Raw genomic sequence first — 24,068 nt, forward strand, 5'->3', positions numbered from 1 at the left:
CTTGCACCATCATTTCATCCCAACTGTTTACCTCACAGTTGGCCTGGAGACAAATATAAACAAGACTCCATCCTTGCACCTGTGTGATCATTTCTATATCCATTCTGTCATCCATCATTTTCATGTTTCAGCTTTCTATGTGGGCCTTATTGCACTAGCCAATAATCTTCCACACTTTATAGCCGTCAATATAACAGCATCTGTATCCATCCTTCTTCTCCTTCTCACACTCTTTCTCACCTTCTTGACTTTTCCCCTAAGGTGTTGGTACAGATTGACGTGCATGGTTGCCTGGTTGACGCCCCAACAACAATGACAGCCAACTTCTTCAGGTGTAGTGGAATATTGGCCCAATGGGACTTAATACTCCTCTGTGGTAAACGTGTCATCTTCATTCATGAAATTATCCATCCTACCTCTATGTGGTATATTGTTATTATTGTTTCTATGAAATTCAGAGATTCAGCCAGATTTCCTTTGTGCACTTGTTGCAAAAGATGTAGAGGTAGCCATGGTAGGTAGCCATTCATTCTGCTTCTGGCTGTACCAGGCCGTTGGCTTTCACTCTCCTTGGTCTCCGGAGGCTGCTGGAGTTAAGTAGGACATGATATCATGTGGAGCGGGGCAAGGCTCTGAACAAGTGCCAAACATCTGTCATTCAAAGAGCTTTTAAATGGCACCTCTGAGCAGCTGTTATTTTCCCTCTCACATGCTCTGATCTAATAGACAGCTATATTATTATTATTGTTGTTGTTATTATTATTATCATTATTATTCAGTTTCATTATTTAGATTCATCAAAATAGGTTATCCACCAAATGATCTAATTCTCAAAGTTACGTAATTTGAAGACACCCCATTTTGTTGTGTCACATCAGCAATCTGACCTGACCTTGAGAATGAGGAGTGTGGCTCCATTTAAGTGTGACGCAGACCAGATAATTACTGTGTATATAAGGCTAAAGGAGCATTTGGTAAATGCTAAATGTGGTTCTCACAGCACCCATGAGAGAAGACTGAGGGGAGCAGTCAGAGCTGGTCATATTCCATCGCTAAGGATGGAAAGTCAAAGGACAACGACTTCTGTGTGGTTGATACTGTGTAGAAAAGACCATCACTCATTTCTACTAAGTTGGTAATGGTCTGGTGGTATTTTCAGAACGGATTAAACCAGGGTCATTCCACGTCAATTCAACCAGGGCCCACGCACTTAGGTCTCAAAAAATTCTGAAAAAATTACCAGGTGTACCTATGTTACCCAGGAGACACACTGTAAAATTACTTTTATGTAAGATCAATACTTTCCAAGATACAGCCAGTTTTACAGGGGGAGGGGGTGTCGATTTTGTTCGGGCTCTTTTTTTTGTCAAAGTTCACAATCCCACAGCGCAAGAACTAAACCATGTAGGAGGATCACATTTTGCATGCTGGTACATAAATAGGAATAGTATGTAGCAAAATCGTCAAGTTTGGTCTGGATAATCCTGCATGGTCATAGCTGTCCCTCAAAGTTGATACAAATTTTATTGGAGTTTGGAGTGGCTGGGCTCTGTTTAAGCCTTCAGAAGACATATTTGTACTCAACATAGGCTCTTGACCATGCTATGACCAGCTATGACCATGCAGGATTATCCAGACCAAACGTGACGATTTTGCTACATACTATTCCTATTTATGTACCAGCATGCAAAATTTGAGCCTCCTACATGGTTTAGTTCTTGCGCTGTGGGCTTGTGAACTTTGACAAAAAAGAGCCCCGAACAAAATCGACACCCTCCCCCTCCCCTGTAAAACTGGCTGTATCTTGGAAAGTATTGATCTTACATAAGAGTAATTTTACAGTGTGTCTCCTGGGTAACATAGGTAATTTTTTCAGAATTTTGTGAGACCTAAGTGCGTGGGCCCTGGTTGAACTGACGTGGAATGACCCACCAGTCAAAACCAATGTGAAAATCAACACCACTATTAAAGGCCTCAGCATGCTTGACTTTACTATGCAACATCATGTTATCCGACTCATTTTCGAATGACTGAATATTAGGAGAGCCTGTCCAGTCCAGGTGTTTAAAGCAGAGTAGTGATTCAGTCTTGCTCAGGTAGCCCTTGGCAGAGTGTGCTAGACAAGAGTAATCGGAGCATAGCTGGATAAGAGTGGCTAACATGACCATCTGCTGCGCAGCGCGGTGTAAGGAGCACAGCCCGCTCTTATTTACACGCCACACGAATGTGACTACACTTCCCCCTGTGTAGCTAATGGCCTCAGATTTCAGCGCCGCTGCTGCTAATGCTATCACTGCAGACGCTACATTAGCATCTCAGAGCTAGCGCCTGGGTGACCAGACTCCAAATCAAATGGAATTGGTTTGACGTGGGCATGTTTGGGCAGTGGGCGGATGCTTGAACAGTGAACAGTGGGTATAAATGGATTTTGTTTGGCTGTGGAAAACATGGTAGGCCTATGGGCCCCCATGCTTGTAATAGGACACAAGCACAGTAAACAAATATACATATTATCTTTCAGCAGGCACAGTGAATGGAAAAAAAGCCTGTATTGTTTCCAGCATACCTGTTCAATTCTCCTTCTCTCTCCCCTGAGTGTCATAAGACCCACAGCTGTCAGGGAGGGTAAATGTTCTGGCTAGGGTTGTGTGTGTGTGTGTGTGTGTTTGTTTGTTTCTGTGTGTGTGTGTGTGTTGGTGTAGACATGTGCATACATGTATTGCCAGGGGCAAAAACCATCGAAAGTGAACAACAGTTTCTTCCTGTTGTCTAGTTTACTATTCACTATTCAAAGTAATCACATGTAGTCAAACAAAATAAAAGTTTTTATTTTAAAACATCTCTCTCTGAGCCACATTGCAACATTATGGGACATTATGAGCTGCTTCCAGCTGAGGACATTGCAAGCAGGACATTGACTTGCTGGGGATACATAGTTACTAGGATAAACTCTGTCCAAAACCTGGAGCTGGCGGCCAATATATATATATATATATATATTCTCCATCATCCAATATGAGATTGGCCTTTGAATGACAAGCAAAGTAAATAATTCACATTCATGACATCAAGCGGCAGCTACATTATAAATTCTATAAATGTTTAACCAGTGACTAATGCAAAGCCCCAATTTATGGTTTGTCTGATGACAGGGGTTATCTGAGTAACCTTGACTACAGGATCCTAACTACACTGTAGTATTACAGTTTTTCTCGATCGTTTTGATACCTGTGTCAACTGTGACATCACATTCTCAAAACAGTTAACACCCGTGTCTGAACAAAAGCACTCTGGACAAAATTACACATTTTGCTTGCAAAAGGCTGTTACTCTCTCAAAACACTTAAAACATGCAGCAAAAGCAAATCTTGCCTTCAAACACTACAACTTGTTGCCAATTCAAAAACACTCTTTAATCAATCATTACACACTTGACAACAAAATGCAAAATCTAGTTCTCAAAATGAGCATTTTTGTTATGTCTGTTCCATTACTTTCTCATTTTTCTGGTATCAGAAAAAAACTGTGAAAAGACAAAATGTACTGAATAAAAAAATAATTTATTCATTCCTCCCAAGATGTAACTGTCATAAACATGTAAGACATACAGCAAAACACTATAGCAAGATACTGTAAATTTCCTTGAACTACAACTTTCATCGAAATAAACCTACAGTAAAGACCTTTTGTACCGTTTTCTCCACCAAATAGGCAATACAATACTTTGTCAAATGTGCATTAGATCCATACTCGCAAATAGCAACACAGAACAGACATCTCTTATGTATAATGAATGATTGCTGATTGAAGAATTGTGCTGAGTTTCACACAGGTGTATCAGAGATTCAGACTTATGCATGGAATCTATACCACCTGTGAAAAGATGTTTTCCTTTTGTTTAGCATGGGAAAACCAATAGAGTTTAGGGCTTTTGAATGAGACCTGTGTTAACTGTTTTGCAAAAGGGTGTGAGAAATGTGTGAACCCAATGAAAATGTGTGAACACATTCGCAAGAGATGACTTTTGCTCTGCAAAGAATGTAGTCATGAAGATCATGTGGGTTCCAGTTTACTTAAGCAAGTAAAAGCAATCGAGAAAAACTGTATGGGATTGTCACCCCAGTCCAATGCCAACTGTACTCTATGAGGCCGGTGTGCAGCCACCTAGCAGAAAACTTGTCATATTGTGTGGGATTACTTTCTCTTGTAGATATGCAGACTGCAGCAATAAATAATGCCTCACAACCATCTGAAAGAAGTGTGCATGTGTTTGTGTGTGTTTGTGTGTGTGTGTGTGTGTGAGAGAGACAGAGAGAAAGAGAGAGAGAGAATGAGATTGTGTGTGTGTGTGTGTGTGTGTTTGTGTGTGCGGGCATGTTTTTTATGTTGTAGGTGGATGGGTGAAAAAGCAGCAGCTGAAACAGAGAAAGAAGATGGTGCTTTTTATAACAGCACTAAGTGGTTTAGCATTTCTGCAAGATGTATGTCTCAAAGGTGAAATGCAACTCGATCGTTGCTGAAGATGCGTCCAGGGACGGGGATGACAGCTGAGGTCTCCGTCAACAAGCGCACGCCACACAGCAGGCTCTCATCAGTCAAAATGTCACGGCCAGAGGTCCTGTGCCCCTCTCTGCTATTCTGTAGCAGCTATTACAGCAAGCTCTGGCCCCCCTCTGACCATGTAATCAGAGCATTACAGCAATTTATACAGCCAATCAAAAATTATGTAATCTCCAGATTAATGTGATGGGGGGGGGGTGTGCCTCATTGATGTTGACAATGGCTAATTTGGGATTCTGGTGTCACTTCAGCAATTGTATTATTTTTGAAGGTGTATTATGCAGTTTTCCCTGAAAGGTTGTAGGTTGCTACTTTAACAATATAATTGTGAAGGACATGATTAGTATCTCAATTATTTTATGCATTTGTTTGTCCTTTTCAGGAAAGTGCAAACAAATGACATTATGGGCCTGACGTCGAAAAACAATATAGTACACTGCACTGGAGAACTCGAGAAACAGTACTCTATCAACTCAGTGTCACAGATTTAGGTGCATCTTCTGATAACAAAAACATGATTCACCTTCCATGATGACAGTGTCAATGGTAATGGTGCCATAAAATATCTCCAGTGAGAGTTCTAATTGTGAATGCCCAGCCAAGAAGTAGAAGAAGTCAAGTCTTGTGGTATTGTTAAGACTGTCTGCCAGTTTGAAATGTATGATAGCCCCAGTGTGCAGATCTATTAGTAGAGAGCAACTGACCTATTTGGCTCACCTTACAGGTTCAGTGAGTTGGATGTTCTACTATGGCTGTCAGACATGTGGTCATCATCATGACATGGGGTGATTAAAATGTATGAATGTGGGTAAAATGGATCACATTACCCATGAATGCTCTCAGAAGGACACAGACAGGGCATGCGTATGTGTGTCTGTAAGTTGATGGCTGAAGTTAGCCAAGGAGGATTGGAAATTTAGAGGGACTCTCTCTTGTCGTTGAACCACCTTTGTTTTTGTATTGGTTCTTGATTTTCTAGTTACAAAGTTCATTCATTGGGCAGAAATCCATGAATAAACGTCACTACCTCATGTTAGCATCAAATATCACCCTTACAATCCATCTTGAATCAACTACCGGTATTAAATTTTTTTTTCTCAGATTACATTTATGAAAACACTTGCATGCATGTACAGTATGTAAAGCTATAAGGCCAATTGTGGCAAACCTTTTGGTCAGTTGAGAGAGAATCCTTTAAGCCATGTTCAGATCGCCCACAGCGGAAGGGATTTCTTCTTTGATCCGGATGCTGCAATTATCCCTGGCGTTCAACCTACATGGCTTATTGCTAATTCTGCCTCCTGTAGATGGAGAGATGTCATCCATCATGCTATTTTTGGAACCAAGCTTTAGAAAAAAAGGTGGGTAGATGGTTTAATCTTCAATAGGCTGATGTGGCTGCAGATTTCCTCAGTGAGAGACTGAAACACACCTGATGTAACTAACTGACCATTTCAAACATATACCCAATGTGACTGATCACTGTTTTATAATGCTGGACATCAGGTGGTGGGGGCGATAATCAGTGTACCAGCTGCCTCTAGCATAAATTATCACTCATCTCCAAGTTCAGCCAATTCACTCACTATTGCTATCCAGCGATTGATTGTAACCAGTGCACTTGTAGTTGGAGTTTCTGAACTGAATCTGTAAAGCATGTTGTGATTGTGTTAACTGGTAGTCTGGGAACTTCCTATTTCTTCTCTTTCAAAATATTTTAGAAGCACAGCAAACACATCTTTCTTGTAAATCAGTTATCTACTGCATTTGGTGCAGTCATATGCAGAGTAAATTCAGGTGTGGTCCCATATTCATCTAGGTTTACCCAGGTTATTCTAATGATGCTGTAGAAATAAAGTTGTATTATTATTTATAGATGGAAAGGTTTTTTTAAACTTCCTTTTGTTACTGGTTCACACTAGCCCCCCACATTGGCAAGATAAATCTGTGACCTACACCATACATAAGCCATACATATATAAAAGGGTGGTGTATTCTACAATTGAAATTGGAAAAACTGCAACACCAGTAAATACTAGTCAAATGTACTGATCTGCATTTGAAGAATTGTCTTCACTTCCTCAGTGCTCATCTGTCAGTCACGGAAACTGTGCAGACATTGGCTCTTTCCGCCTAAGATGTGGAAAATCCTCCTGTTTTCATCACTCTATCATTGACCTGAAGTAAAGCAGATGTTTTCGAATGCCAGACAGAGGCCACTGGAGCAGAAAAGAAAAACAATATCTACTCAGAGAGGCTTTTAAGGCTAAATGCATGAAATTGTTTAAAATGACTAAATTACCTGCCGATTCCCTAAGCTTTTTTTTTTCAGAGACTTTCCAAACTCCAGGCACAGGCTGAGCAGAATGAAATGCTCTTACCCAGGTGAGGACAAGGTCATACCTGCACAGGGAGATAAGTAGAGAAAAAAAAACACCCACGATAGTTCAAGTGCACAGTGCCCTCCATACACTCATCCCTCTCAGAATCCACTCTGGCAGTAATGAGGGGAAATGACAGCATCCAGCCTGGCATGGGCAGTAGCTGTGGGCATGGGAGGTTTGGCTCATCTGACCCAGATATAAATGAACAGACAGCAGGACACATGTGGCTCTCATCTGGCCTGGATATGGCATCGATCGGATCAGTGAGAAAATGTATAAATCAACACCAAAACAGCTCCCATTAATAATTTAACGTGTGTAACATTTCGAGGGTGTTGCTCTTCTAAAGACTGCTTATAGGGCCCACATAAGGCCCCAGATCCGCTGTGAAGTCGGTGGCTGAGATAGGGAACTTCCTCCCCTTCTGACACCTTCCTCATTTCCACTTCACTCTGAGGTGCATGACCTTTCTGCTAAAGAGAGAGAAAAATAGAAGGGAAAAAGCAGCCCTGTGCCCCTTCACCCCATCTGGTCTGGAACCGGAGCAATGGGGATGCTTTTCTGAAATAAACCCTGGAACTAGCTCTGCGTAAGTTCCCCTATCTCTGGGTCATCGTCTCACTTTCAGCATGAAAGAGGAGCGCTGGCTCTTTGGCGCAACCTCATTCTGCAAAACGTCCCTTATCTGGGCTCCGTCTGTGGTACCAGGCCTGGCCACATGCTCTCAGCTTCCTGCTCCACAGGGAGGCAACCAGGCAAACCCAAGTGGTCACCGTTATGTCACCCTTCAGCATAATTAGCGGAATGTGTTAAAGTGACGGGTACCAGTGCAAGTGACGAGAGCTTGCTTGCTTACATGGTAGCTGTGCAAACAGGGCATGTCTATTGCGCGGTAGTTATCACCCAATTCGCTCTGCTGGATCCACCAACTAGCTGAAGTCGTCACAGAAACGCAAGCAGGAAAATGGACCTGGACGTACTCCAATCACACCAAATCTATCTGACAGTGCACACAGACACTAACCAAACACATCAGCAGACTCTGATTCTCTCTCTCTCTCTCTCTCTCTCTCTCGCACACACACACACACACACAAAAGAAGCTGTTAACTTGATCATCCAGATATTTCTTTTGTACGTCCAGTGATAGGCTACTTGCCTCATTACAACACAGAGGAGTATTTAAGGTGCTTATAAGGGGAAGTAGAAAAATCTGTTTCTTTTCAAAAACCTTTTTTGCTTTTTTCATACCATTTTCATCCAAGGTAAATATTTAACTTCATTTATGCACTTTTTAAACACTGCTGAACACTAAAACAGATTGAATTCTAGGAAGCTAAATCCCAGCATTAGAGGACATTTCATTGGATAATGTGGAAAAAGCCCTCAGGCCGAATGCAGGCTATAAGTAGAACACAATCACATCCGCTCATCAGAGCTCCACACTCCACACTGATCAATACTCCAACTTCTGTTTGCACTGGGTCTGTTTGGGAACCGCTTTAAAGCGAACCATGTTGCCCTTTTTTCCTAACTATTTACTGCATCCACAGACACAGATCTCGAGCGTGCGCACACACACACACACACACACACTCACTGAGCTTGCACCATTACCGCCACCTCTCCATGTCGTCCCAGTGCCTTTGTTAGCCGTAATAATAATCAAAGCACAGTCTATATTTGGTGAAATCACAAGGGTTACATAAGCCTTGTCCGCCTAGGGTCCAGAGGACAAAATACGGTCAAAGCAAAAGCGGCTTTTATTAAGAGTATCTGAAAGAATCAAGTGACCCATGAGCTTTTACAACTCCTGAATAAGATCAAGTCTGGCTAGCCAGAGGAATAGACCCATTGTATGTGGTTTTATTTTTAAACTTTGTCTATTCATCTCAAACTGGCTGGTTAGGGCTTGTTACATGCCATGACACCCCATAGATTTTTTCGACCCCACACTGAGGTCAAGGAGAGACATTTGAAAGTTTTAGTAGAATTCAGAAATTCTATTATGAATTTTACATCTAAACTATTTTGCTAATTTGTATTTAACATAATTTGGTTAAATATCAATACACATTAATGTCACACCTCAGAGCTTTCCCCATAGTGTTCAGTTCAATGAGAATGCTGAAATTCACCAAAATTGGACAAAAGCAAAGCATTTGCATTTTAAAAATCTGGAGAACATGGTTGTAAATGTACACATACTGTATATGACTAAAGTTTTTGTTTTGTTAAATCATGAGTAAATAATGAGATTCTATCTTTTTTATATCTGTTTTATTGGAAAACAAAAGAAAATTATACATTATGTTTTGAACATCAACAGCAATATATTAAAGGAAAATTCCGGTATTTAGCACTTTGAGTCCCTTTTCTGGTTTGTTTTGGTTGAACTCGAGTGGTGGACTCCGAAATTTTGACGGTTGGTCCTGTCTCGACCTTTCTGACTTGTTTTGAATCGCCTTTGACTGCTCAGGGTGGCTGCCAACAGGCATACTGTAGTAGGCTACTCAAACATGTCCTAAAACAACCCTTAAAGGAATTATCCGGAGTAAAATGCACTTTAGATCAATTTATGGATGATTGAGAGTACATATGTTGAGTTGACATCAAAATCATGTCATTTGGATGTGTTTTGAGAAAGTTCGATTTTACCGTTTTTAGTTAAAACTCGTTAGCGTGGAAGTGAGAAGGGCATTTTATTTTGCCGCTAAAAGCGCTTATTTTTATACCTCTTCTACAGTTCCAAACAACATTACACTTACGTGGTAGTGAGTAGAGGGTCCCTAAAGCCAAACCGAAGTATCCCGAGGTCTTTATGTGGTCGGATAGAGAGTCCAGAATGAATTTCATCAAGCCAGTACCTTTCCGGAAATGTTGCCATCTTTTGCTGCCATCTTTAGGGGAAAGTCCGGAAATTCATTCTGGACTTCGGTTTGGCTTTAGGGACCCTCTACTCACTACTACGTAAGTGTAATGTTGTTTGGAACTGTAGAAGAGGTATAAAAATAGCGCTTTGTAGCGGCAAAATAATATGCCCTTCTCACCTCCACACTAACGAGTTTTGACTAAAAACGGTAAAATCGAACTTTCTCAAAACACATCTGAATGACATGATTTTGATGTCAACTCAACGTGTGTACTCCCAATCGTCCGTAAATTGATCTAAAGTGCATTTTACTCCGGATAATTCCTTTAACGTTCGTTTTCAAAACTGTGCAACTCACCGAGTGGTTAGTGGTGTTCGTTGATGTTCCAAAACAAGTAGCGTAGCGAAATACAGTTTCTGTCGTGTTTTATTTGGCATTTTGTAAAATCCCATTGATTTCTGTTGGAAGACTCATTGCACGTTGATATTACTGCGCCACCGTCTATGCTTCAGGTTCAAATATTGAGCGGAAGTTTATACACAGTTGTGAGGTGTCTGAATAAATAGTTCCACAATAGGCCTAGCAAATAAGACGGCTGGAAATCATACATTGCGCCGATATATTTGCTTTTAATAGTCAACGAACTCCACAAACCACTCGTGAGTTGCACAGTTTTGAAAATGAACGTTTTAGGAAATGTTTGAGTAGCCTACAGTATGCCTGTTGGCAGCCACCCTGAGCAGTCAAAGGCGATTCAAAACGAGTCAGAAAAGTCGAGACAGGACCAATTGTCAAAATTTCGGTGACCACCACTCTAGTTCATCCAAAACAAACCAGAAAAGGGCCTTAAAGTGCTAAAAACGAGAATTTTCCTTTAACTACTCTTGTTATGTAGCACAATATAAAAACTGTACAACCACTGGCTTGTGCAGGGAAACAGGAAGACTGATTTAAAAAAGAAAGAAAAATAAGACAAATGAAAAATAAGCCAAACCCAAATGGACATTTTACAGGGAAAGAGACAGCAGTTGCTCAGGCTTTTTAATTAATGTATTTATTTATTTAGTTATTTAGTTACCAATAATGACAGAAATGTCTGGCATCCTCAGTCACCACTCAAGCAATACAAAACATCATCTAAACCCTGCTCTGTCTCTCACTCTTTCTTTCTCTCTCTCATATAGATACACAAACACATACACAGTCAGGTCCCACAGACACACACACACACACACATACCGTCTTGGTGTTCTAATGCTTTTGGCTTTTTAAGCCTACTGTCTGTCCAAGTCTCCTACTGTCACAGAGACATGAAAGGAAATAAGGTGGCTATAGGATTCACAGGCCCATTCAGATGAGAGACACCTTGAGAGTGTTTCCTCGTCACAAGACCATCAACAGAGACAGACCCAGCTCTACAACTGAAACAGGTTCTCAGTGTGGAGAAAATACTGCATTGTCACTGTACTCTTCCGACATAGATATTCTAGACTACGAGTGATTGGTGTCCTTTCAGCCTGTAGCTGGACAGGTCAGGCCCTCTGACAGTTTAACTATAAACTACATGAGAGGTAATAGGAAAGGTTATCCTCACTATTTACATTTGGCTCGATAAGAAAATAATTTCTAATGTGGTCTACTCCTTGATGGGACAAAATATTTCTATAAGAAAGTGCACCATTGTTAATATGCTGAAAATAGTTCTCTTTTTCTCTCATGTGAGTTTAATTTGATTGCTAAAATAGACAAAGAATACATTTTGGCTCCTGCCTCCTTGTTTTCCTTAACTTGCAATATGTAACTTAGCAGCACTTGATTAGGAACATTCATTTGCTCGATCAGTTGCCCAACTCGGGGTGTTTGATTGCACAGGAAGCTCTGCTCAGAGACTGACTGCCCCAAGACTGTATTGCACGTCAGACAAGTCTAGCATGCTAGCATGAGTTGCTTGCTGTGACTGGCCAGCCTTAAATATCCACCCCACTGGGGGAGTAAGGTTTTAATGCCCGTATAGATGACATCTCTCTCTCTCTCTCTCTCTCTCTCTCTCTCTCTCTCTCAGCAGATGCCAAAACATAGCCTCCCACTGATGGCTGTTTTCAAGAGCAATGAAGACTAGCCTGAAGGCTCATGTTTCAAAAAAAGATGCTATACTTAGACAAGATGAAGATTGAGTAGCATAATGCACAGTTCATGTGAGCAGGAACAAATAAAGCGGCACACATAAACATGCCAAGACGACTTTGAGGAACCAAACTACAGGGTGCATCCATGGACACATGCACTCTCTATCTTTCTCTTTCTCTCTGTTTCTCTCGCTCTCACACACATACACACACACACACACATGGGAAGGAAAAGGTCCAAATTAAGAAGTGTGTTAAGAGACCAGCTCATTAACAGGTCACAAATAGCAAAGCTCACAATATTTTTAAGAAAATTGAATACCTCTTGGTATGGGCCTTTACACATTTTAAAAGTTATGCATCTCCTTCTGTATTCTTACTGGTAATAATATAAAATGTGCTTTGGCAATCACTGCATTGCATCAGGGGGTCTAAGTATTGTGAACATAAACCTAACCAAGCCACGGCTCATTCAGTGTGTGGAGAAAAAGATACATTTCAAACTGAAAGGACCATCACTCAGACATCTGTCCTATCTCGACCACCAGTGCAACAAAACATCTGTCAAAGGACGCTGTACCTAAGTTTGTGGTTATGTTCTCAAAATGATAATAGGTAAAACACCTTCCACACTCACACACAATCCCTTATTTCCGACCAGAATATATTTGTCCTCAAACAGTAAAAAAATATGTGTGAGCAGCCTTTAAAGAACGTGCAGGTATTCAGAAACATGCAGAACCACATTCAGATTGCATGCTATCCAACCCATCTTTCACCCTGCAGGATGGCAAAGCGTTTGCGACAGCACCGTACCCTGAATGCATCTAAACAACAACAACAACAACATAAGAGAGACATTTGTGTTTCACGGAGTAACATGAGGAGAGCAAATCATACTGTCTCACAATATTGTGGTGAGCCCCATACATGAGAACCGCAGGGAATCAATCATGCAATCCCATGGATCTCCTGGCCTCTGTCCTGCATAGACGGGTTCCTGAATGTCCTGTCAGAGAACGACACTGACACGTCAGTCCTGTCCACTGCTGTGGTTGCACCTTTCACCGGCAAGATTCACTCATAGTAACTGTTTATGTACATTTTTTGTTTTTCGTGTCGTTTTTGTTGTCAGTGTAACTCATGGTGTCATATCTCAGACTCTCGTCTCAGTGGCCTTGCTTCTAAAGGCACTGTGTCCTGATCGGACAGTGTGTCTGAGCCAGCATCCATGTTTGTGCCCTCCAGTTCTATGTTCTCGCATCGGACGTTCTCTGCTTCTTCATCATCGTCGTCGTCGTCCTCCTCCACCTCCTCCTCCTTATCCATTAAGGCCACCTCATTTTCGTAGCAGAACGAATTGGAGCTTGACCGTACATACTTCTTCTCAGCCAGGTCCTTGGCACTGCAGGCGGGCGTGGAGGGCACTTCGTAGGTCTTCTCGAAGCGCGAGTAGTCCACCTTGTAGTTGTTCTTCTCCTCAAAGAGGACGGGCTCGAAGCGGTGGCCCCACAGGACCTCGCTGGCCACGTAGGAGCTGCGGCACTGGGTGGTCATGGCCGTGGCCTCCACCATGCCCTCCAGGATGACCACGATCTCGAACTCGGATGTCTCCAGCTCCTGCCGGCTCATCTCGTAGAAGGGGCTGTCCTCGTCGATCTCGTGCACAATGGTGATGGGTGACACGAGGAAGATGCGGTCGATGCCGGTGTCAAAGCCCACATCGATGTCCATCTGGTCCAGGGGGATGAATTCGCCCTCGGCTGTTGTGCGTGACTTAAGGAGCTGGGCACGGACGTGCGCCTCTACCAGGTGGCTCTTGCGCAGGTTGCCCACGCGCCACATCAGACACAGCTTGTTGTCCCTCATGGCGATGGTGGCGTAGTGGCTGAAGACCAGCGTCTCATTGCGCTTCTTGGGCTTGGCCATCTTGGCCATGACCGCGCCGATGATGAAGGCGTCTATGATGCAGCCCACGATGCTCTGGAAGACCACCACGAAGATGGCCACGGGGCAGTCCTCCGTCACGTACCGGTAGCCGTAGCCGATGGTGGTCTGCGTCTCCACGGAGAAGAGGAAAGCCGCCGTGAAGCTGTCCACGTTGGACACGCACAGCTGCTCGCTCCGCTCCAGGTCGCCGTTCGACAGCGCCACCAGCCAGAAGACCAGGCCGAAGAAGAGCCAAGAGAGGACGAAGGACAGGCAGAAGATGACCAACATCCAGCGCCAGCGGATGTCCACACAGGTGGTGAAGATGTCGGCCAGGTAGCGCTGGCCCTTCTCGCTCATGTTGATGAAGTGCACGTTGCAGTGGCCGTCCTTGTTGACGAAGCGGCTCTGGGTCTGGTGCTGCGTGTGCACCTTACAGCTGCCGCCACCACCACCACCGGCGTTGCCATTGCCGTAGCCATTGGGCACGGCGATGGTGGCCAGCTTCATCCCGTCCTCCTCCGAGGAGACGATGCTGTAGCGGTGGGCGCGCACGCTCCCCATGGCCTTGTCCGCCTGCTGCGCCGGCTGGCCCCCGTCTGCTTTGGAAAACAGTCTGAGTTTTTGGACGAAGCGTTGGAGAAACAGTTTCGAACGCTAGCTGGGGACCAACACACGCAGGAAAAAAGAGGCGGGAGTGGAGGAGAGGTACGGGGATCCGGCGTCCAGGGATCCGGCTGGTTCCCCCCAAGGGGATGTGCAGTGGCACCAGCAGTGGTGGCGGCGCAGGAGGAGGAGGCAGCGAGGGCTGATCAGGTCTCTCTCATGAGTGCCTCAGACCTCATCGGCGGAGTGCCCTGTGGAAATTACAGACAGAGAGAAACGCCATGTTACACTAATTGGAAGAAACGAGAGGAAAAGATCAGTGGCTTTGGGCATATCGTATCCAGCCACTTTAATAATGCATCCTTCAGTTAAGGTTCGATGACATGCGATAGTATATTTCAGATGAATAAAAGACACATGATTCTTGGACGTCCTGACAAATTAATGATGCAACTTTTATTCCATCTATTAGTTGACGCACTCACATAACCTTTCAAACAGTTAGTGATTCCCGTTGCTGCAAGGTCGCCTTCATTTTGCTGTTGATTGACAACCAAGGGTCACATTACAGATTGGGTTTGGTCAAAACAATCCAAAAGGAAACGGTGATGAAGGCAGGCCAGGCAGCTGAGGAGGCTGATGCTTAGAATAAGTCGAACCTACAAGATGCAAGTTTACTGACACACAGAAACTTCCAGAACACCCACAGGATGTTTCTACAGAACAATCGGCTGGCTGTGTTTTAATGTCCAAGAGAGTGGATGGCAGATGGTCATCATTTCACTCAGGACAAACATACTAACGTGCAACCAGTTCAATCACATCGTCCTATCCTTGCAGCTACACAAAAGCGATAGGTCATCCAGCCCTGATATACAGATATGCTTACATCACATAGCAGTAGCAGAATTACAAAACAATCGACTCAGACTCCAGGGCCATAATAGCGCACCAGAGGGCACACAATGCTCCAAGCCACAATATACTTCAATGTATATCCATGCAGTAATGCACAGCCACCCAGCATAAGGAAATGTTTGAGAGATCTATAATCTGGATTGGAACATTATGGCAGGTTTCAACACAGGGACATTTATTTTTGCTGGCCCCTTGTCCTGACAAGATAATTTCTTGTTTAATGGTCCTATAGCGATGAGTGGATCATATGGTAGAATCACTGCGCTAATTTTCTCACATTTCCCCTGATTCTAATTAAGCATACAAAGCATTCTCACCCCTTAAAACCTGTCAAGAGATCACAAGTTGCTGTGCACATCAAGTCAGGCTCAGGTGTTATAATGTTACAATTATTAGGAGAGGGTGGAAAAAGCAACGTGATAACAATTTTTACCTTGGTTGTCACAACAAAGGTAAAAATAAAACAGCTCGTGACATATAAAAAGTTCACTTGACATGTTTTAATCACAGTGTCTGATTGATCCACTGATGTACTCGTGCCTGATTTTAGAGCGCTTGCTGCTCAGGAACACATGCACTTGTGGAGCAGCCCTAATTAAACATGTGACTGCGGCTCCTCGGGGACGACCAGGAGCTTGTTGACTCGCAGCTCTGTCTAAAGGGACAAGCCTGCCCCGGCGTCATCCCTGCCCACTAGGATCCACTCACGGCCAGATACAGTTACTCCAGGCCACTCTTTGAAAGTGTAATTAGAAACCATTCTTGGTCACACTTACAACTTAATCGAGATTACTGATTTATAAAGAAAGGCTAATGACCAAAAAGCACAACTGCTCATCTCTCATAAAGAATAACAAAAAATGGTGTGCCTGTACCAATAGTTTATAATACTGAGTACGAGGCTGATACCAGAGGCAACAACTCAGTCATTCATTGTAATGAAAGGCAACAAGCTTCAAGCAACCCTCAACTTTAACATGTGTTATCCTCTACAAGCTCAACAGGATGCTAACACAGGGTCTAGCGCACATCCCAAGTTTGTTTGTTTTTCTTTAGTGCAATTAGGCCACACTGTAGAGCAAGATGGAAACTTGTTACATAAAGGCGCTCTATTTTTTGTACTAGGGAGATCAATAGAATTTGGTCCAATATGCATAGCTGTCCATTTGAAAATGACCTGCCAAAGACCAGGATGAAAGCAGCATGGGTCAGTTTAGATTGCAGAACTCTGCTGTGCATGTGTCATGAATGAAGATTCTTAAAAATGCCATGCGAGAGTAGGCCTACAGCTAAAACTATTTTGATTGAAAAAAGGAAAGAGATGCATTGCAATTATGAAATAAAAATAAGACAGGACAAAAGCTAGACACGACTGTTAAATATTAGCGAGCGAATCAGTCCCTATAACCTATTGAGCCTAAATAATGAAGTAGGCTATTGAATCTTGAATCTATGAATTTTATCCTATATTACAATAAATACAATTCAAATAAATTAGACAGTCTATATAAACAATCAAATCCTTTTTTGCAAAGTGGAAACTGTAATTCATTACCAAATCAACTTTAAACCTATCATTCCTATGAAATGGAATTGAAAATTACCCCTTGTGGCCGTCGTTATAAGACAATTTCAACAGTTTCGGTTCCGTTATTCTTTTGCCGCTTTCCCGTTTTGAGCAACTGGTACATCACCGCGATGTTGATGTTTTTGCGCTTACCTGTTGAGTGCACAGGATGACACATCTCCGTGATTCCACTCTGAAACATCCCAGGTCTGTATATGTATCCACATTTAGCTTTAGAACTTGTTGCTGTATTTTACGAGACACCAAGTGCACATCACACGAACGCCCATCATCACCCCCTCGGCACGCTCCAGGGAAGATACATTTACAAATGGAGTGATACTTTAAAAGAGCATGTGTCTGTCCCCGCCCAGTTGCGTGGTCATCCTACTGTGCATGGTTGAAAGCGTAACGCCAGAATCAGTCTGTCTGCTCACCCTGCTGCACGACTGAAAATGAAATATGTATATTCGCTAAACGCAGAATAATCATATATTTTTATTTCTCTGTAATATTAATTCATAATGCACATGCTATAACTTGTTCTGAATGCTCGCAAACTTTACTCTGGAAATAATAATGACTCATTTGAAAAATATCAGAAAACGTCAACAAATATATTTTAATAAATATATTCCTGTAAAGGAGTCAGATTTAAAGGACAGATGTTTTAAGGTCTAAAATATTGCACTTAACTACAAAAAACACAAAACTATTAACAAACATACATATGTCTATTTACAATATTTTCCCACCCATTTTACATAAAATTGCTGTGTCAGTCAGCAGGTACTTCCATACATGTGGTATGGCATTAATTAATAATCCTGGCATTGTTCTGCGCTTGCAGACTTCCTGTTACTGCAGACAACAGCACAGTAGTTATTATTCCACAGTAACATACATTCCCCCTTCCAGATTGTTTACCTGTCCTGTGGTGCCTTCAGAGTACTACTACTTCACTACCTGCATCTTTCCCTTAGAGATGATAATCCATGCAATGTGTAAATGTGTGTGAGTGTGTTAAAACCAAGCCTCTTCAAGAATCACAGGGTCAGATCTTTCCCTCTGGGACGTTTTAACTTTACGACACACTGCTGGGCCGACCGATTCCCCGCTGTCTGCCAGACCCCGGGCCCTGTCCCGCTCCTGTGCGCTCATCATGGGCACGGGCACCCAGGTGGTCTGGTGGAAGAGGGCAAAGTCAGTGTGGTAGTGCTTCTTGCCCAGCCTCAGCATGTCCTGGAAGCTCTGGCCCCAGCGGATGTCCGCAGGGGTGTAGGAGGCACGCGTCTGCCGCAGCATGCCCGCCGAGTCGTCCGTGTAGGTGAAGGACACCACCAGCTCAAAGTCCTCCTCCTCCTCGGCGAGGGCTCGGGGACTCAAGCCATAGAGGGGGCTGTCGCGGTCAATCTCATGGACCACCGTCATCGGCATGGCCAAGGCAATGGACCTGCACTGGAGCTTGAGATCCTGGTGGGAGAGACTGACCTCACCCGTGAGCAGCCACCTGTGGCGCACCAGCTGGCCCTGGACCTCGCCCTCCAGGATATGGTTCCCCCGGAAGTCCCCGACACGCCACTGCAGACAGAGGGCGCCATTCTGCAGGCTGACCACGGCACATTTGCTGAAGCCCACTGTGCGCGCCCTCTTGCGGGCGCACGCCATCTTGGCGATGACCACGCCAATGATGGCCGTGTCGATGAAGCAGCTCAGGACATCTTGCACCGTCACGACCACGATGGCCACCATACAGTTCTCCAGAATGCCTCGGAAGCCGTAGCCGATGGTAGCCTGGGTCTCCATTGAAAACAGGAAGGCGCCAGTAAAACCGTGCACGTGAGCCATGCACGGAGCCTCGTTGGGCAACCCCAGGTCACCGTGGACATGAGCAATCAGCCAGTAGAGTAGCCCGAAGGTGAGCCAGGACACAATGTAGGCGAGGGAGAACACCAGGAACATGACTCTCCAGCGACTCTCCACCAGGGTGGTGTAGATGTCCACCACATAGTGACCCCACTCGCCCGAGGTCTGCTGGAAGACCACGTTGCAGTGGCCATCCTTCAACATGTAGCGATGTTCCCTCGCAGCCTTCCCCTTGCTTGCCCTCGCTCGAGGCACGAAGGTCTCTTGGGTGTTGATAATGGAGTCTCTCTCTGGGCTCATCTCGATTGCACAGGTCAACACCATGGTCCTGTATAACCTCTGAAATGGAACATGGAACCAAAATGATTATCCCTGATGTGAATTATACATTCTCTATCTGAGTAGATTTGAGTTCATTTCCACTTAAGTGACATTAAATACTAGACTGGATGTAGCATACAGAATTATTAAGGCCCTTATTGCATGCATCACAGACTGATCATAAGTTGATCATAAAGTTGTGATAGGAGTTTAACAATCCTTACAGCTTTATTGCATAAAGACCTTTCTGTATGGTTTATTCTTGACCGGGTCATATAGTATGAAGACAGAAGCATCTGTGTAGGAGGCGTGAAGAAGCTTACACTTGCATGTGCAGGCATCTCATCACTGTTGCTCTGACTCTCCAAGTGCAATATTTCTATTGTGTTTTGTCTTGTACTGTCATTCTTGGTGTTTGTTTTGATTATGTAAGAATCAATTGCAGTTTCAGTATCAAACAACACTAATATTTTTCTTCCAGCTCATATGTTCCTTACATGTACTCTATGTGTTTGCTAATGTATGTAGTTTTGTAGAAAGCCTCTTTTTGGAATGTCATACTCTTCCAGGAATTAATCAAATAAGTCTCATCAGAGTGTAAATAATTAACTGAGGCAGATGAGACCTGATTATGGGGAAAGTTTGTATCGTGCTGATGCCTCAGGACTCTACACGGGCACCTCACGTGATCCGTGACTGACATCATGGCATGAGACAACCAATTAAACCAGTCATGTGGGTCATGTGCACTCGCTGTCACCAGGCCAAGTATGGCACAGAAATAACACATATCGAGAGTTTAGCAGAACTCTTTCCTCGTTATAAGTCACCTGTGTGTACAAGCCTAATGTGTTTAATGGTGTTTAAAGACCATGCATGCTCATCGGTCACACACGCCCTGCAGAGATCATTTTCCACTTGAGAAGTTACGGACACAGCTAATGTGTTACTAGAAGCGAGGCCAGTAGAAAGCATGCCAGGTACAGAAATCTTATAGTAAAAACAGACTGGCGACAGCGGTACTGGTTGATGTCGATGGTCAGTCTGTGCTCTTTGGGAAGCACATTTTTATTTCCTTAAACAACAAGAAGTGAGAAGGGGACTCGAGAGGCCGTTGCAAAGGATAGAGCTTTTGTGAATGGAAAAATGGAGTGGGTTTGGAGGGAAAAAAAGGTTTCCACCACATGTGTCTCACACGTGGCTCCCTGATCTTTGGTGTTATGACACTCTGGCCACTGATGGGCCCCTACAGGGAAGATGGGCTCTCTCGGGACGTCACTGACCACTATCAACTGGCTCTGAAAAGGGAGCGCATAATTAGTTTGAACTGTCAGACGTTTCAAACCAGGCCATTGTGGTTAGTCTGGAAATGTCAGGATGCCTCTTGTTTCCCCATATCAAAATAACTAAATCTCTGACAGCCCCATATGTTCACATAGGATGACTGAGGCTGCTGTGAAGTCAATTATATGATCATAGTACCACGTGTCAACTCAAGAGACGTGTGTTAATTCAGTGGAAGTATAGTATGAGGTACGGACAAATATAGAATGTCGAGATGAACGTTTAAGCTTATAATATGTAAATAATTACCCTCTAACTACCCACAAAAATAGCTTTCTCTGAAGTTTCCAGAGCAGTCAATCTTTAACCTTAAGAGGTATCAGTGGTCCTCAAAAACGGTTTTGGAACGCAGGTCAGGGCACTGGTGATGTTTTCCTGCAGTACATGGAATTCAAATGCACAAACAGTTTGTGTTGCAGCCACACGTTTTCCCCCTGGAGACATCATGTGAAAACATTTAAGAGAGGACTGAACCAGTCAAATGTTCAAGGAACCAGAAAGATATAATCTGGGAATTTCACAAGAAATCCCAATATTTCCAGGGCTGTTCTTATAAAACAATATATATACAAGGATTCTTCTTTCAGATCAAAGTGCTACTGTTGTTGTTAACCCTGAACATTTTGTTTTAATCTTGCCACTCTGTGCTTTATTTACATCGGTTTATTACTTTATTGAGCATGAGCCACTTGAGCAGTAGAGTCTTATCGGCTCTTCTGTTCCGGAATGCTCCGTAACCTGGGCACAAGTGTTTTTTCCATGTGTCACTTTTCACACTTCCGCAAAATTCAAAGGAGCGAGGCGGTCACTGACTGAGTGGGAGTCTCTCTGATAGAGATTACTGTCACTGACATATTTCTGACATGTTTTCCCGGCATTCTTCTGTTGATTAGTTTTTTGTAAAGCATTTTATACATTTGATATGAAAAGGGGATATGCAAGTGAAGTTTATTATTATTATTATAGTATTTTAGTGTTATTATTTTATTATTGTTGGTTTTGCATTTTATCATATATATTATAGGATCATTGAATGTAGCATCTAATGGGATTAATCTCTAAAACAAATATTATATATATATATATATATATATACATATAAAACATTTTTTTTACAATAATTACCTTCCGAATAAATTCACAGATGTGCTGTGGTCAGGTGCTGCAGAATGGAAACAGATGGATGCAGTATTCGTCTCAGAGCAGCCCGGGCAGCAGACAGGGACCCCTAGTTCAACTCTGAATGGTGAGAGAAAAATGCATTTTAATCGTCACAACAGTGCAAGACTGGAATAGCCAAATTATGTCCAACCTCGGAAGCCTTTCCACAGATAGGTGAAAAAAGGGTTCTGTAAATGATTCCAACTGTCCCGGCATAATAATATGCCAGTCTTAAGAAGTCTGCTTAGAAGAAGAAAAAAGACATCTGTCCTTGCATAAAGTTCTTGGTAACTAGGAAAAACTACGAAAATATACCCATTGCATTACCATTGAACATCACTGTTAGTCAGCATGCCAATGAAGCTGAATTAGCAAACTTACTTTTAAAGCAGAGCTACAGTTGGTATGGAGCTGGTGTCTTGCTAGGACAGACTGTGAGGTCCTACCCTGCTTTGGCTTAACGGCTTGTAACACTTGACCCTTTTTTGGGGGCAGTCCAAGCCGGAAGGCAAAGTCTCATTTCAAAGTCTAATGTCACACCAACTTTGGCATATTTGCATATCCTTATGAGAATCTAATTGGGTCAGGTTTCATTAGTTTAAACACCTTTATATGAGGGTTGGTTGTGCAACTCTGACAATTCATAACCAGTTCTGTTGGTAAACATCATAGTGCCCCGTCCCATTATGCCCCATGAGGACATCAACATTTCCACACACACAAATTCTTCCTCATTACACCCATCCAGACCATTCCTGAAGGTGATAAGAGCTATTTAGCACAGTTTGTCCTTTAAATTCTCACAGTCCATTGGTAAATAAGTTAACCATTGCCTCATCGAAACCCAAAGCCCCATAATGAGATTTTGAAAACGTTTTTTTACTCTATTGGCTTCTTACCTGAAGCTAATAAATGCCCACTCTGATAAATGAGCACAAGATCACATAGCACGACAGCCACACAAAATAATTTATTAGGCCCATAGAGACGACCAAGTAAATTACAACCCACTGAAGATAACAGCAACAAAGTCTCAAGCACGTTCACCACTCTCAGAGACAAATTTCTACAGCCATATATCTGTCTCTGGAGGATTAGACAAACACTCTTTGTGAGACAAGCAAATGTATAGATAGCACCTTTACAACTGTCTATTCGACAATGTTTAGCAGGCATTGAAGGTGAATTGCATAATAAAATACCCCATAATACAAGCTTCCACAAGAGACAAGAGGGCTTACACCAAACTGTGATGAAGTTTCTATGATTGTGTGAAGAGGACTTACATCAAACTAATGAAGCTAATTATGTGATTTCAACATAAAAAGATTAGAGAGAATCATGGAAGAACTTGAAGGAATTGATATAATATCTGAATCATGAGTTCTAGTCATATTATTGGGATAAACGCAAGTTATTTTGGTGTAAGTGTATGATCTATTTATGTATTTATTAATCTATTTTTCCCTCTAGAGTGTGTAGTAAAACATGTCTGTTATTTATGTGGTGAAATGTAGATACTTTATCGATACGTTTTGTGTCAAATTGTATCTGTCATGAGGATGCATGGGGGGTTGGTTGAGGCTTTTATGTATGTCTGTTTGTGAACTGTTGCACATTTTTGTTTTGTGCACTTAACATGTGTGAGGCAGAAATCTTAGCTCAGTACAGTGTAGTCATATGACTGCTGTTTGGTAAAGGTGTAAACATTTTACAGCGCTTATGCTAAATACTTTCACTCACAGTAAAGCCACATCTTTATCTCCTCTGGCTGACTTCTATTTTTTTTTAGTGCTGTCAGTTAAACGCGTTATTAACGGTGTTAATGGACACCTATTTTAACGGCGTCAATTTTTTTATCGCAAGATTAACGTTCATTTTGGTGTAACAAACTTTGTAGTTTTTTCACATGCTGTTGCAACAACTAGTAACGTTAGAACAACTACAAACACCACACCGATCTAGACAGACCGAAACTAAACAGTACGACTGACCTAATGGAATGGAACAGAACGTTGTATGTGCTGCATACACGCCTTTTAGGGGAAGATGACTGATATAATGGAAATCTATGCTGCATCAAATAGTGGTACGAATTGTATTTCTGTAGGATTTTTTTGCTAAAATTGATTTTTTTTGTTTTATTTGCTTTATTTGGGGTCCTACTGTTGAAAAATGATGGGGTGCAAATTTTCTGACCTCGTTTTGCCCCCCCCTCTGGGGGGCGCTTTCTCACCTTGGCCAGGATACTGACCACACACACTCTACTAGTAATGATCACATTTTCACAATCTTGGTGTCAATTTAGGGGTTATTAGTGGGAAAATCCAAAATGGCCAATTGTTTATAATGAGTGGGGAAAATGTGCAATGATCATCAATATGAGTATGAAGAGTATGACTAGCCATTGGAA

At 42.7% G+C, this 24,068-nt stretch overlaps 2 protein-coding genes across 2 annotated transcripts; both read right to left on the reverse strand.

Moving 5' to 3' along the window:
• Positions 1-11,035: 11,035 nt before the first annotated feature.
• On the reverse strand, positions 11,036-17,266 carry kcnj2b (potassium inwardly rectifying channel subfamily J member 2b). The gene is made up of 2 exons (XM_048246040.1): positions 17,117-17,266; positions 11,036-14,729 (listed from the first exon to the last, which is right to left on the reverse strand). Exon 2 carries the CDS (start codon positions 14,434-14,436, stop codon positions 13,093-13,095), a length of 1,344 nt encoding a protein of 447 aa, XP_048101997.1. The 5' UTR covers positions 14,437-14,729; positions 17,117-17,266; the 3' UTR covers positions 11,036-13,092.
• Positions 17,267-17,564: 298 nt separating this feature from the next.
• On the reverse strand, positions 17,565-22,112 carry LOC125296246 (inward rectifier potassium channel 16-like). The gene is made up of 3 exons (XM_048246041.1): positions 22,037-22,112; positions 21,620-21,733; positions 17,565-19,168 (listed from the first exon to the last, which is right to left on the reverse strand). The coding sequence occupies exon 3, from the start codon at positions 19,151-19,153 to the stop codon at positions 17,987-17,989; it is 1,167 nt and encodes a 388-aa protein (XP_048101998.1). The 5' UTR covers positions 19,154-19,168; positions 21,620-21,733; positions 22,037-22,112; the 3' UTR covers positions 17,565-17,986.
• Positions 22,113-24,068: the final 1,956 nt, after the last annotated feature.

Source organism: Alosa alosa, chromosome 6 (genome assembly GCF_017589495.1).
Source record: "Alosa alosa isolate M-15738 ecotype Scorff River chromosome 6, AALO_Geno_1.1, whole genome shotgun sequence".
NCBI classification, from domain to species: Eukaryota; Metazoa; Chordata; class Actinopteri; order Clupeiformes; family Clupeidae; genus Alosa; species Alosa alosa.